Below are 15,364 nucleotides of genomic sequence, written 5' to 3' on the forward strand. Positions count from 1 at the left end.
ATAGAAATCATATGTAGGGTCTTGACACGAGCTATGATAGTAGAAATCGCCTTCTTAGACTGCTGGAATCGCCTTTTGGTCGTCAAAAACGAAGTTAGGGTTCTTCAGAAAGAAAAATAACATATAAACCTAAAACTCCCGTCTGCACTCCCATCGCGGTACGAGATGACCATATGACCATCCCATCGCTGATTCAACAACTGACCATTACACGAGGCTTTAAGATGCTTTCGGTCCTCGTATGTTAACCCATCAACGAAACATTTTACCACTTCCCACAGTTCGATCTGGTGATGTGGGCATTTCCTGATCATATCTTTATATCTGATAAAGGCTTCATGAAATAACTCACCAGATAACTGTGAAAAATTGCGGATGTCTGAACGGGCCTCGGTAGTCTTCGACTGTGAATAGAACTTGTTTAGAAAAACTTGCTGCATCTAGGCCCAATTTCTGATACTGTGCATCGGTAGCGAATTAAACCAGAGTTTTGCTTTGTCTTTTAGGGAAAACTGGAATAATCTCAACCGGACTTCATCCTGATCGAACGTACCATCACCAATAGACCCGCAAACAGTCGAAAAATCGATCAAGTGCGAATACGGGTCTTCCGAAGCTATCCCGTTGAAATGAGGAACGATGTTGATGTAAGATGGCCGGGACTTGAAAGTTTGTCGTCCCTGCACTCGTTCCAGTGGAACCAACGAGGATGCTCCGTCTGAGATAGCCGGTCTGAACCGACTGTTAACACCATGATCCGGGGCTATATAATTTCTCCTTTGCCCCCCTGGGTTTCCCACACCGCCCCGGTTAACCGGAATACCACGAACTCTTTCGGGCCATTCCGCCCGATTTACCCTTTCTCGACCCCCTCCGTTTCTGTTAAGTGGTTCAGCCCGTCTCCGAATGACTGGCTCTTCTACCTCTTCATCCCAATTATCATAACCCACATCTTCCCGCTCAAAACCCTCGTTCTCGGGCTCAACTTCCCGATTATCTCTAACCCATCTGTCTACCTCATTATCAACCTCCAAACCTTCGTTTCCATTATTATTATTTTCCCCTTCGTTTTCATCTTCTGTCGGGTTACTCGGTTGAACATCATCAAGATCTCTCTGTATCTGCGATTACGATTATTTTTTGGAGCTGATGGTCCAGCCTGGTCGAGGTTTTGGTTTCGGTTTAGGTTCCGGTTTCGGGTTCGGGAAGCACGAGCTGAGTTGTTTTGGTTATTTTGGTTATTTTAGTTATTGAAGGTTGGTGGGTCAGGTATGTTTTATGGGTGAAACTGATTATTCTGTGGGATTGGGTCTTGGTTTTGGTTTTGGTTCTGGTTATCGTTTTAGTTCTGGTGTTGGTTTTGGTCTTCCATCTCAGAATTTATGTTTTGTACTCGGTTCTTCTGAGCTAACCTCTCAATTTCGGGCTCGTAAACTAACGGAGACTGTCGGCCCGAATGGCGGGTGCGCATAAACCTGTAATCTGCACAACTAACACAACCCGCGTAAAATACAGAAAAATAAAATTAAAAATAAAAACTAAAAACAAAAATTAAGACTAAAATTAAAATTAAACACAAAAATCAAATAACACGAAAAACACTAAGCGCACTAACTCCCCGGCAGCGGCGCCATTTTGATTTCCGTCGTTTGAGTCAATCAGAAACCTAATTATTCTAAATAGTTAGAGCAAGTAGGGTATCATATAACAAGTAGTATGTGGTCAATGCAATTCGTGTAACAGATTTAATATTATGAAGTAACAAGTTTTAGTGCTGATCACACAAGCAATAGTTTGAATTAAAAGAACTAAGTAGCGAACAAGTAAACGAGTATTAAGCAGTTAACAAAGAAAACCACACCCGGGAATTCAAGTAAGCAACCAAACAGTATCTCATGCAACCTAACAGATTTATTATTAACGATTAACTAAAAACTGATCAACCAGACAAAACCTTAGACGACAACAATTACTTTACACACGGCACTGGTTATCAAACAGTCCTTGCCAGTGTGACTCAGTTAAGGGTAATTGTACGTTTTATCGTATTCAATCTAACCAAACAGTTATATGACTAATTATCTAGCAACTGGTAACATATAGTTCAGACCAACGTAAACCTAAACCGACCGAACACACAGAAATACTAAACATCAATAATCATATATCAATCATAAATAACAATACACAAGTGTTCTTAATCACATGAGAAAAACTGTAAAAGGTTACAAACTATACATCCCGGGTGCGATTCTAGGAGATTTGCCGAGCCTAGACATCATCGAATCTTCGATACGGATGATAGAAATCATATGTAGGGTCTTGACACGAGCTATGATAGTGGAAATCGCCTTCTTGGACTGCTGGAATCGCCTCTTGGTCGTCAAAAACGAAGTTAGGGTTCTTCAGAATGAAAAATAACATATAAACCTAAAACTCCCGTCTGCACTCCCGTCGCGGTACGCGATGGCCATATGACCATCCCATCGCGTACCGAGACCTAAGAAAACCTCATTTTCAGATTCCTCTCGTCAAGAAACTCAAAATTCATATATTATGGCTCTCGTAACTCATTTTCTAGCTCAGGATATGCTCGTTTTACTTTAAGGTCGCATTTCGTCAACCCATCTTGTTCAGTTTTAGCATCGGCTTATGATCACTCATCTATACTCTTCCCGAATCCTTGAAACACTTCCCAATACATCAATTAATGCTTCGGTCTTCCCGATATATCATTCCATGCTCGTACAGGTCTCCCATTTAGCATCTTTAACGATCAATTATCTGAAATACAAAAGCACGTATGAAGTACCAACGTTCTAACAATATACTCAATAAAACTATTAATACACTAAAATACATACAAAATACCCGACCATCAAAAAACAATGATAAAATAACAACGTTATCTAATACATAAAACACAATGATGAATGCATATTACACAATAACATAAAACGTAAAACACAATGGTGAATACATATTACACAATGACATGAAATGTAAAACACAATTGTAAATGCATAATATAGAATGGCCTGGATATAATACACGGTGACTGAAACACAATGATAAGTAGAAAGACACAATAACAAGCAAGAGTCATGATTGGCATAAAGAGACAATGACATAATTTTTGTTTTAAATTTTATCTTTAATATGTGTAACGATTGAAAAACACAATGACCATAACCTATAACACAATGTAAAAACCCAATTAAAAAACACAATGATGAACTAATAACACAATGTATAAAAACCTACTAATTTTTTTCAAAAAATTTTTCATAAATATGATACTCTTATTAAAGATATAAAAACGTGTTTTATTATGGTGAAATTTCTTTATAAAAAAATTGTCGTATGAAAAAGTTATAGACGTTTTAAAATGATAGGAGAACTGACATATGTCTTGCATGTGGAGAGAGAAAGTCAACAAATAAGGACAATTCCATATATGCTCTTTCCAGTACTTTTTTTATCAAATTGATCACAATCATTCAAATCTAACATCAATGAACTATATTACTTCTAACACTTCTCATTTTTTGTTTACTTTGTATTTTAACCTAACAATTTAATCTATATCTGTATCTATATCAATATTATTTATTTATAAAGGATGAGTGATAGGCAATGAATGTAATTTCACAATTAAAACTTGTCTTTTTTATAAAATATTTAACCAAATGATACCAAATTAACGATTAAACTATAACGATTTACCAAAAAAATCAACAATTAACTATAACGAAACAGTGGGGATCGGTGATGCTCGAAGGTTCGACGGATGTTGACTTGGGTGGTGGCGTGGTGCGGTGATGGTGCGACAGGTGAGGTGGTGGTGGTGCAACGGATGGGTGCTCGGGTGAAGGTGGTGGTGATTTGGGCCGGAAAATCGTCGGCGTCGGTGGTAATTTGGGGCCGGAAAATCGCCGGCGGCGGTAGGGATTTGGGGCCGGAAAAACATGAGTGATCTGGGGCCGGCGGGGGTGGTGGTTTGCGCCTATCCATAAAGCACAGTGTCACTTATTGTAAATTTCTTTTATTATTGTTATTTATGTAATTACCAAATTAACCTTGCTGAAATTGATAAATGTGACAGTCAACTGACGGGAGGGGCACAAAAGGGCATGTCTGGAAAGTTCGATGGCATAGAACGATCAATTTGATAATGGGACCTATAAAGTGCTCCCGCGTCATAAAGCACATGGGAATAAATCATAGCTTTCTCTAAAAGTAAGGGAGTGTTTGGATGAATTTCTAGGAGTTGCTGATTTTTAAAAACAAAAGGTATTTAACAAAATTCCTCCAAAAGCTTCAAATTAGAAGTAAGAAGAAAGAATATGTTAAGGCATGTAACCATGTTTACCTGTTTATTATATTCATAGTTGTTTAATAAGTTGAATGCCTAACATTGACTTGAATAAATGACTTAATATACTTGGATTTTTAGTGGTCAAGTGGACACCGAGCTAGCTGCAGATAACGGGGCTCTAAATTGCAGCCTAATATATCAGGAAACATCAAATTGAGCCACGGAGAAGCTTATTAATTTACCTCACGACAAAGGTCCTGCTATGAACATCGGATACTTCAAACATGCCAACAGGAGGATACATACGATCAAGTGGTCACATCAAAATACAATTTGAAACACATCATTTCAGCATTCTTCAGGTCTTGTTTCCATGCATATATATATATTAATTTTTTAGCTTTCTTATTATTAGTATGTAAAACTAGAGATCGAAACCTACACCTTTAATGATTCTTTGTTTAGATAAAGAGGCTGAAGTGATGATCAAAAAGGGGACGGGACACGTATGGTGTTGACTGACTTGAAGCAGCTGAGTCTTGGTCCCGAGTTGAGGATAGCTTATCCTTAGATCGCCAATGTTGCCGTGATTGGTGAGCTTGAAGTGAACGGTGTGGCGTTATAAAAACTTAAGGGTGTTTTAATGTTTGAGAATGGAGGTGTTACAACACAGGTTTGGACTCATTTATTAATTGTACCACGTTTAAAGTTAATGTACGCTTCTTTTTGTTAAATATTAATACAATTATTATGTGTTAATAAATTAGGTGAGGTTTAGATCCAATGTTGGATTTAGCTTTGGTTGGATCTGCGTGGCAGTTTCATGATTCAAAGCCGAGCAACCAAATGGCAGGACTGTTTGGTTGTAACTTAATTCGCTTCTTTTTTTCATTTACCCGTTGTTAGCTTAAATCTTTTTCTATTTTTATTATTACGCATGAACAATAGTTTTCTCAATATCATATTTAACTTTCTTGCTTTCTTTTCTAGCATACATGCATTATATACAAACAAAACAATTCTCGTTTATAGCATAGGTCGGGGTATCAACAAACCATATATTAATGGAAAAGGGTAGAATGGTCAATTTATTGAAATCAGCGTTTAAAAAGCTTGCAACCGCAACGCTTGAGACACTAATGCCAAGAATAGGAGGGAAAGGTGAATTTGGAGATGCTAGATGGAGGCTTGTGTTTGCACCACATATACCTAGCTTGCTTTCTATTGATCCACTTAAATCATTAGCCAGCAATATTTCATTTCGTACACAAGTTGAAGTCCAGTTGGGGAAACGTACGTCTTCAGGTTTGCTAACGATAGGCGTTATTTGACTTGGTGTTTGTTTGTTGCAGGCGTCTGTGGTGATACAGATGAAGGATTCAGAGATGGCAATGCAGTGGGCTCTGAACTACCAGCTTACGGGCATATTACGCATATTACGCCTTCTTTTACAATATTCCACCACATCACAAGAGTGACCGACCGACTTTCTTCATTATTTTGTTCCTCCAGTACATATTTACTATGTACATATGTGATTATTCTTTGGTTTGGATTGTTGAGGTCCAAGTTTTTAGTCGCTAGAACCTGGTTAACTAGGAAAACAATTTTTTCATGCTAGTCAAATATATATGTGTTCTAGAATTGGAATGGTAACTTCACAACCAAGTGTTCTATCGCTAGAGATGTGTTCGTATAGTGATCTTGTAAAGTCGGACACAAAATTAAGATTATGTGTGCTTTCAAAACCCAAAATAAGGGTTTTGTTGTGTTTTAGGTTGTTCATAGATTTTTTTTTTTTTTGGGGTGGGTGGGGGGGAGATTTAGAATTAGATCATGCTGCTTTGATATATGATGGTGTTTTTCATAGCATGGAGCTCGACATGTTCACTTGGTGGGCTGAGCGTTCGTCCACTTTCTTGTCTTTGCCAGCTAGGCCGTGAACAACCAATCCAACCATCGCAGTGAATATAGGATAGGATTGACTTTGATCTATGATCATGGTGTAATTCTAACAATAATTTAATCTATATAGAATCTAATTCATTTTTAAGAAGCTTGTTTCTTAATAAATTAAATTTAAAACTATTGAGCTTGTAAAAGCATACGTACTTCGTCCTTTCAGATATGAATTGTTACCGTTCAAAAGTTTAAGGAAAAGCTATTCCTGTGCGTAAAAATGGCAACATAAGTTTTTGGGTCGTATAATATTGTAATAATTTGTTTTTCAACATTACATCTATGACAAAAATTGTTTAGATGTCAAAATTGAGTTGAGACACTCGTTGGTGGGAAATAAAAATGTATGCTTTTTATTTTCTTAGGAACCCAGTTATTCCACTTTATCACGAAAGGAACGTTCAACCAGTACACGTTAAACAATACCTTCTTCATAGACGCCATCGTGAACTTGCCCGAGGAGTCCCCAAACCAAATCCAGTTGTCTCAGCATCGGCCAACTCCACCTATCTAAGACACGTTACCAAGTTAGCTATCAACAGCTTCAAAATTTGACAATCTACGCTTGTCCCATTTCCAAACCCTAACACTTGGGCTAGCATCAAATCGGTCAGCGACATTGAAGTTATTATTACAATCAGCCTAGAAAAGGAGATAATTACACATCCCCGTAAACGCTTGGAATGGGGTAGAACCGGTCATGTGCGATTCATCCCATGAATAGCCAAAATATTTTTTCTTCATAAAGCATCACGTTTTGTTTTGAATGCTACCAGTACTTGGTGAGAAGGGCAATGTTCGCGTCCTTAAGGGCATTAAACCCAGTAAGCAAAGAAATTTTTCTAGTAACTCAGCAAGGACTTCACATTTTCTTCTATCTTCTCACTCATTCAAGATGAGTTTCATTCTGAAGCTGAACCTAGACTAACATATTCTCCGTCTTGACTCGGTAACAGATTGTACGTGTTATTCCCGAACAAATTGCAACTTATTCCAAGGATTCAATGGCTCTCTCTGGCGCCAATGATATGGTCTCAGATCATTGAATGGGTACAACTCAAGATTGAATGATAAATGGTTTAGCTCAAATAACTATCAAAGAATCAGAATGAACAACTATTACAACTCATTAACTACCTTTCTATACAATTGGTTACAACAATGAACTAACTTTTTGTTAACTCCTGACTTGACATTCCTTTGGTATCAGTTTGGTTCCTTACAGTATTAGTACGATATTAGCACTTACTATAGCAACCCAAATAAACCCAAAATAAATAAAGTCGTGGCATGACCAAAAGGGTATTAAAACATGGTCAGTTTGTTGTTTTCTTGATCATTTAAATTAATGATGATTTTTAAAAATTAATAAAAAAAAGTGATTTAATTTTAAAATAAAATTGGTGTCTATTTTACCATGATATTTTTAACCAGGTTTAATTTATATCCGCATCCATTGATGTAATCATCCGTTTAGGTTTGGTAATACTTCGAAAAGGATTCTTCTTGTTTTTACTTCAGCGATTCTTCAATGGCAACCATCGATTAAATCACATTCTGTAACTACACACCACATTCATATGATAACTTGAAAGAATATCAACCGAACCGAAAATAAATAGCAAGTCTAACAATGAACTGTGTTTGTTATAGTGAAATGAAACCATTTCCATGAGAAACTATAGAGTATGAAATTCCGCTCTTAAAACTAATAAACAAGTGTCAAAATTGTACGCATATGAAATGAACTAGGATATTAAAAATAACACATTAATTAACCGGAGCAAGGAAGTAGTTACCTCCACTTGTCTTGCAGATCTTTCCTCTCGGACAAAACCCAAGTTACAAAGATGGCGACGACAAGGGCAAGTATAGTAAGTAGAAGCAACGCATAGTTGAAATCCTCCGTGAGTGAGTCGTATGTTCTTGACGGTGCAACCCTGGTGTAAAACAAGTCCACACCATATGCAAACACAAGACTCGTTGACTCCAGCTTTGCAGGTACTGTTTCTATGCCTCTTAGACCCTCTACTTTAAATGCATGTGTCACGTACGACTGCACCATACACACAAAGTTGTTTTTCATCAGTCACAAAGTTGTATATGCATACGTACATGTGCTTATGCGTAACAAAATATTGATTCTTAACATGTGTGTGTGTGTGTGTAAAGTAAAGATCCTAAGAGAACCATTTGAAACTTGAGAACTTTGAGAACCATTTTAGACCACTAAAAACCTCTAAAAAAATATTTAAAAATTATAAAACAAAAATTTTTAAAAAGTAAAAAAACCAAAATTGTACATATGTGTATAAAAAAAACATGTATGTACATATATGTATAATTTAGCAAAACCGAGACGTTTTTTTTTATGAAACCAGGATGATAAATAAGAATTTTGGTTTTTTTACTTTTTTCATTTTTGTTTAATGATATTTTTTCATTTTTGGGTTTTTTGTGGTCCAAAATGGTTCTCACATGATCCTGATCTTATATATTTAACTATAAACAGATGATCTAATAACAGCAAAAAGAAGGGAAGAGGTTTATCCACCTGTGGAATAATCGGTAAAGCATCTGTGAGTGGTAAAAGACCCTCCTCTTTCTCGGCCTGTGTAGGGTTAAGGGACCTTCTTGGATCAACAAACCTCTTGTCAAGAGCTAATACCTATAAGTGAAAACTCGAATAAGATTATAATAAATTCACGAAAAATAAAGATTACAAATTTATTTTATTTGTAGGCTAACCTGATCCCCAATTGTGCCAATAAGAAGGTGCTTGGAAGTTATGCCTTTTGCAGTTGAAGTTACTGATATTGCTTTCACCGAATGCGTGAAGAAGTAAGATTGTGATTTGGTAGTAACCTCGGGCCGAGAATAAGACGACACCGGGGTTGTGAGATTATGCTTTCCAACAATAAGCTTCAAAACATCTTTATTTTCCTGCAAGTGGTAATTGAAATTAAGCATAATATAAAAACGGTTGATTAGCTGAATATATTAGTAAAATTCCTGTTTAAGACCCGTACCGCACGAGACTGATCATAAATCTCAATTACCGACATCTCGTATCGGTGTGCTCGTAAGTTGAAGTAATGGTAGACTACCCAGTTCTCACTAAGGACCTTCAAAAAAAAAAGTTATTTAATGAAAGCAAGTTTTTTTGTCAAAAGTGAAGAAAGCAAAGATTGATATACTCACTGCATGGACCGGACCCTGTGAGCCTAAATGAGTCATGCGGTGCAGTATGCGACCGGTCACGGTATCCACAAGGTAGACCACCAACACTGATTCATCTGGAGTTGCTGAGCCAATTGGACCACTTGCTTTAGGTGAAACAGTAGCAACAAACACCATATTTTTCGATATGTATTTATACATCACGTCCTCATCTGCAATCACCTTTGCCTGAGTATGAACCACCTGAAAAACAAGAAAAAGAATACCATATTGGGTTACCTTTTTACTTTGGGCAAATACTATTAAAAAGAAAAAGAAAACCAACATATTTCCTGTATTTTCTCACAAAGTCCCTTAACAATTTATTGCACATAAAAAAACAACATACTTTCATTTGTTTTATCCCATAAAAGTCCCTTAACATTTTTTTACTAATAAAAATCCCTCCACATGTTAATTGAACAAAATTGCGAATACGTGAGGAAAGAATTTAAATAAATTTAAGTTTTAAATTGGACAAATGGCAAAGCAAAGTCTGTTCAATGTTTGTGTTTTCTTTTACATTTTTTAATTTGATAAGCTGACAATAGCATATAATCTTTCAAAAGCAAAAAAAAGCAATATAATAAAACTACATGACCGTCGATGATGTAAAAAATTAAACACTAAAAACATATAAAATCATAACAATACAGAGGGTATGTTTTCAAATAAATTATTTTTATTAGTAAAAAATCTTAAAACGGTTTGTACAAATTTAAAATCGTTAAAAGGTTATAAATAAATGATTTTTAACGCAATTATTATGGAAGTTTTCAGATAATGCTTTCATGATTTCATCCAATCATAACTAAGAGATTTCTGTTTCAAACTTAACATGTTAAGGGACTTTTATCATAACAATACAGAGGGTATGTTGGGTTTTTATGTGTAAAATTTTGTTAAGAAACTTTTACAAAAAAAAAAACAGAAAGTATGTTAAAATTTTATAGTATTTGCCCTTTCACCTTTTTTAGCAACAAAGAAAAACATACCTCATTTGGTTTTCTCGTCACGGTTGCGATTATTTTTTCAGATTCAGATGGAAACACAATTGACCATAAGTTTCTTGCCTCAAAGCAGTATTCATCACCAGAATGAGTCTTTTTCACCCCATACCCCCTCAAGATACCAGCTTCAGATTCAACAACATACCAATACACGTTTTCAGACTCGCGTTCAAAGATTTGGGCAGCTTCAGGAGTTTTTGGGTACAAATGAGCACGTTTATCAGCATCTATCAACAAATGAAGTTGCTGCTCAGTGGAATCTTTAAAGGGTAACGAAATAACTTGCACAGTAGAATGTTGTGCGGGGCCCATATTTTGAACCTCTTTTCCAGTGTAGGCATCTACAACCGACAATGCACTAGGAGAAGTCAAAGAAAGTCCACATCTGCCAACAACAAGAACAGATGGGTTGTTATCCAGTGCGTGATGGTGCGGGACTTGCCACTGGCGCAATTTGAGACCAGTGCATTGTTGTGATGATGTGGCACGTAGTGATTGAAGTAGGGTTGACCAGATAACCCGTCCGTCTCCTGTATGCAAGGCGTAAAGCTTGCCAGCTTTTGTAAGTAGTATAAGTAGTCTACGGAAGCCGTTATGGTCTCGGGTCATCTTGCTTTTTTGGGAACTTTGTAATTTGATCTTCTGTATGGCTGCTACTTCATCTGGTGTTGCAAGCATTAAAGTTCCTTTTAGCTTCAACATATGACCCTTCAACAAAAATCGTAATTTGTCAAGACTCAGATTTAAACTTCATAATCTACTATACAACTAGTTATTTCTAGACCTGTAAATGAACCGTACGTTCAGTGACAGTTTAGGTTTGTTTGCTTAATAAACGCATGAACATGAACAAACTCTTTTGTTTATATAGTCGAACAAACGAACATGAACACTTGTCTCATTCGTTTTTTAATGTTTGTGAACGTTCATATACTATCGTTCATTTAAATTCGTTTATGTTCGTTAGTTTACGATCATTAATATATTCATTTAAACTTTTTTGCCCATTGTTAGTCTAATTTTGATAACTTTTTAAGGCAATACATTGTTCTTCACATTACTTTTAACTAATTTTAGCTCAGTTATGTCCGTTCATCTAGGTCCAGTTATGTCTGTTCATTCACATTCGTGAACTGTTTGTTTATACTGTTAATAAAGAACATATAATAACAATGGCATGTTCATTTTCTTGACAAACAAGCACGGACAATAATACGGTCTGTTTAATTGTTCGGTCATTTATTCGGGTAAGGTTAAACAAAGGAGCACGAGCATGCTCCTTTCGTGTTTGTTCGGTTCCTTTACAAGCCTAGTTATTTCATTTAAGAGTTAATAAACATGTCAAGAAGTATCATACCTTAAGCCACTCAAAAAGACTGTGCTCAACTTTAGCTACCGATACACCAATTTTCTCCACAGGTAGTTCTGACGTTGTCACATCAATAACAGAAGCAAGACCATCATCTCTAGTCCAAACAATCTCACCTTGTTGTAGCAATAATAATGAATGATCTTCCATAACAATCAATGCTCTAAAACCATGTGACCTATCTGTTCTGACATAATTATTGATGAATATTTTGTGCACAGATCCTCTTTCGTGATCCATCTTGACAGTTTCCTTAAGGTGATTGCTACTCATGTCATGAACAAGCCTTACAGATAGCTCAATCTTACTATCTCCTTGTTGAACAAGTGCAAAAGCTTGTTCACCTTCTGAAAGAGCCAATGCATCACTAATAACCACTGTCTTATCAACTTTCTCCATTACATGTAACTTCCCTTCGTTGGTCACTTTAATAAAAGCTATGCAACTATCTGTTTTTAGAGAGAATATTCCTGAAAGCTTTGAAGGTAAAACAACGGTGTTTGCAGAAGACCCGTGAACAAGATCTGAAACATGGGTTTGTTGAAGGTGGATCTGTCCGTTTGTTATGGTTATTAACACCAAAACAGACCTTGAAGCATCCAACACCACAAATCTGTCACCTGAAACTGGAAAAATTTCCCCATCAATGCCAGCTGGAAATGACGCAGTTGTATGTTTTAGTAAGCCTCCGTTCTTAACATCGATTTCATAGGTATCAAACTGAGATGAATCAGTAACTCCTACTGCATGAACAACATTACTCCCACCAGGAAGAATCAACTGATGAATATCAATGTTGCTGCACAGGGATAATAATGATAAATCTATAAAAGATCAGGTACTCAAATATAGAAACTGAAAATGTGCATCAAGCGTTGAATTGGACAAACCCTTCAGATGCAAAGTCTTTCTTCCAAAGATACTCCCCATCAATGCTGGAAATGGCATGAAGTATTCCACCACCATAAACAAAAATTGGACTGTCTAGATCCACCTTCAAGTTCTCCTGATAAAATATACCATTTAAGATAACATATTGTAGGAATGTTCATTATAGTAAGTAGAAAATCAACTTGTTCAAACTGTTAGTCCAAAATGTATGCTTCAGATATATATTTCATGCCAATTTTCTCATTCCAGGACTTTCGAAGTTGTGAGAAACTAATTATTGAAGTTAGCTAAATTAAATATGCAATTATAAATTAGAAAACGGTTAATCACTACAAGCTTTCCGGCTAAAATTTATCATTCAAGATAACATATTGTAGAAACTTTCACTATAGTAAGTAGAAAATCAGTTTATTATAACTGTTGATACAAAATTTTCATTGTAGTAAGTTGTGAGAAACTAATTGTTGAAGTTTGCTAAAACTGAAAATTGAAAACGGTCAGTTAGTTAGCCATATTACCAAATAGGAAAAAAAACATGTAACCGCTTTTTCCGGTTTAGGTTTAGATTCAAAAAGGCACTGAAACGCTTAACTAACAGAAATCACGTTTCAGTTCAGTTAATGTCCCATTACGGGTATGGATTATGAAGAAGTATAGACTGCAGTAAAAGTGTAAGAAGATTTTATGTTACTCACGGGAACAGTTAATAATGCCTTTGAGGACTTTGACCCTGACAGAAACGACTCCCACACCATCTGACCGTCAGGAAGGTTCCAAGCTCTTAATATGCTCCCCTCTGATGACAGTGTAATAACATCTGACATGTAACAAATTTATCCTTGAGAAATATATCATCATTAAAAGACAACTTAATAATGACAGGAGGTTTCACTTGATAATATTCATAGTTTCTAAAACTTCAATTAACTTATTGTTGCAGCAAATAACCCATATACACATCTCATAAAACAGACCAATTTCTTAGGAACATAAAGTCAACCTCTTATGTATAACAATGTGTCAAACATGTAGGTTTTGTTATATACAAATATCTGCTGCATCAAGGTCCTCTATGTTAAACTATTTAAAGCAAAAAAAAAGTATCATTATATCAGCTATTATGTCATTTTAAGTTAGATTTTAGTTTTGATCAGTATTCCAACTTAAATCAAGTTTGTTTATTGAGCATCAAGTAGTTCCTTTTACAAATTATAAGCAGCAATGTAAAAGAGATAAAAGTTGCCACCGTGTAACTCTCCAGATTATTATTAAAACAACAATTCAGATATTTAATGAAATATGTTTTGGGAACCATATTCATGAAAGTCTAGTAAATAAGTAGAGAAAGCTGACTTTTACTAGAAGAAAGAAGAATACTGACATTTCCCAAGGGCGATATCAATCTTGTCAACAACATCATTGGGTCCCAAAACATGTCTCCAAACTGCATAGCGGAAAACATTAGTTAGTATATACACATGCATACTCTTTGAACATAATTAATTATAACCCAACAATAGATATAGAGAAAGGAGATAGAAGAAAGAAGCGTAGAAGAGATTAGAAGACTTACAAATGTCGCCTCGACGAAGATCAAGGGATGCGATAACATTCTCTTGGGTTGAGACGACAACACGTTTTCGGCCTGCCTTTTGGGTGTGAAATACTGCATGTTTGACTTTGCCTATGTAGCGTTGATGCCTGAACAAGAAAACAAATCTATATAGTTAGATAAATAAATGAATGTTTATTAGATGAAAGAGTAAGCCAGGCAAAGTTGCATATAGAAAGTTATAAATGGAAAGAGGAATTCATCTAGTGGTTTCAGCTATAGTATAGTCTGGCAGGCACGATTACTACTAGTGGCATGGCATCATAAAACAAACAAACATTGATAATTAACCTAACCTAATTATTATTGAGGACGAGTAGAAAAGTGAATTGAATTGGTTTGGAAGAGGGCGATATAAACAACGCAATGGAAGATGAACTATTCTTATTAACATATATAAATAGATAGATAGAGGAAGTAAATTGAAAGTAAGCAGTGGGAGAAATCAAGATAAAAATCAGTCAGAAAGAGTGAGTAATGAATTAATTAAGAAAAGAAGAATACCAGTCCATGAATCCGACTTGATCTTCGTAGAGGGACAAGGTAGGTGATAGTAGTGAGCTTAATAATAATAATAATGAGAGAGAAAGCTTGATCGCCATGGATGATGATGATGATGATGATTAAGGTGGTGGTTTCTTACTAAATTGTTGACGAAGAAGAAAAGAGGGGATCTGGGAACAACGCCAGGAGGCTGCTTCGGTGTGTTTGGGTCAATCGACTTTCCCTTTTTATTATCATCACTTTATTAATATTATTATTATACTTGGTTTATCCCGGATTACCGTCGTTTTTGGTTGGTAATTCGGGATTGGGCTAATGGCTGTTATTCGGGTTGCGTAAATTGATTCATAAACCGATACGATAATATGATCAGGTTTAGCAAGTTAATAATAAAAAATTATTTACCTTTAACAAGATCATAATAATTAGTGTTAACTGTCATGTCCGCTTCACCTGATTCCAGTTGCATTATTTTTTGTTTT

The 15,364-nt window shown here is 35.8% G+C and overlaps 1 protein-coding gene across 1 annotated transcript; it reads right to left on the reverse strand.

The window, feature by feature from the left end:
- Nucleotides 1-7,826: 7,826 nt before the first annotated feature.
- On the reverse strand, nucleotides 7,827-14,980 carry LOC143630543 (uncharacterized). Its single transcript, XM_077099526.1, has 12 exons — nucleotides 14,883-14,980; nucleotides 14,340-14,467; nucleotides 14,148-14,210; nucleotides 13,462-13,583; nucleotides 12,766-12,881; nucleotides 11,864-12,674; nucleotides 10,492-11,214; nucleotides 9,479-9,700; nucleotides 9,307-9,402; nucleotides 9,026-9,220; nucleotides 8,832-8,945; nucleotides 7,827-8,333 (listed from the first exon to the last, which is right to left on the reverse strand). The coding sequence occupies exons 1-12, from the start codon at nucleotides 14,978-14,980 to the stop codon at nucleotides 8,073-8,075; spliced, it is 2,949 nt and encodes a 982-aa protein (XP_076955641.1). The 3' UTR covers nucleotides 7,827-8,072.
- Nucleotides 14,981-15,364: the final 384 nt, after the last annotated feature.

The sequence above is a fragment of the Bidens hawaiensis genome, unplaced genomic scaffold (assembly GCF_021521415.1).
Source record: "Bidens hawaiensis isolate Kalapana, Puna unplaced genomic scaffold, B.hawaiensis_p1.1 tig00005681_1, whole genome shotgun sequence".
Classification (NCBI taxonomy): Eukaryota; Viridiplantae; Streptophyta; class Magnoliopsida; order Asterales; family Asteraceae; genus Bidens; species Bidens hawaiensis.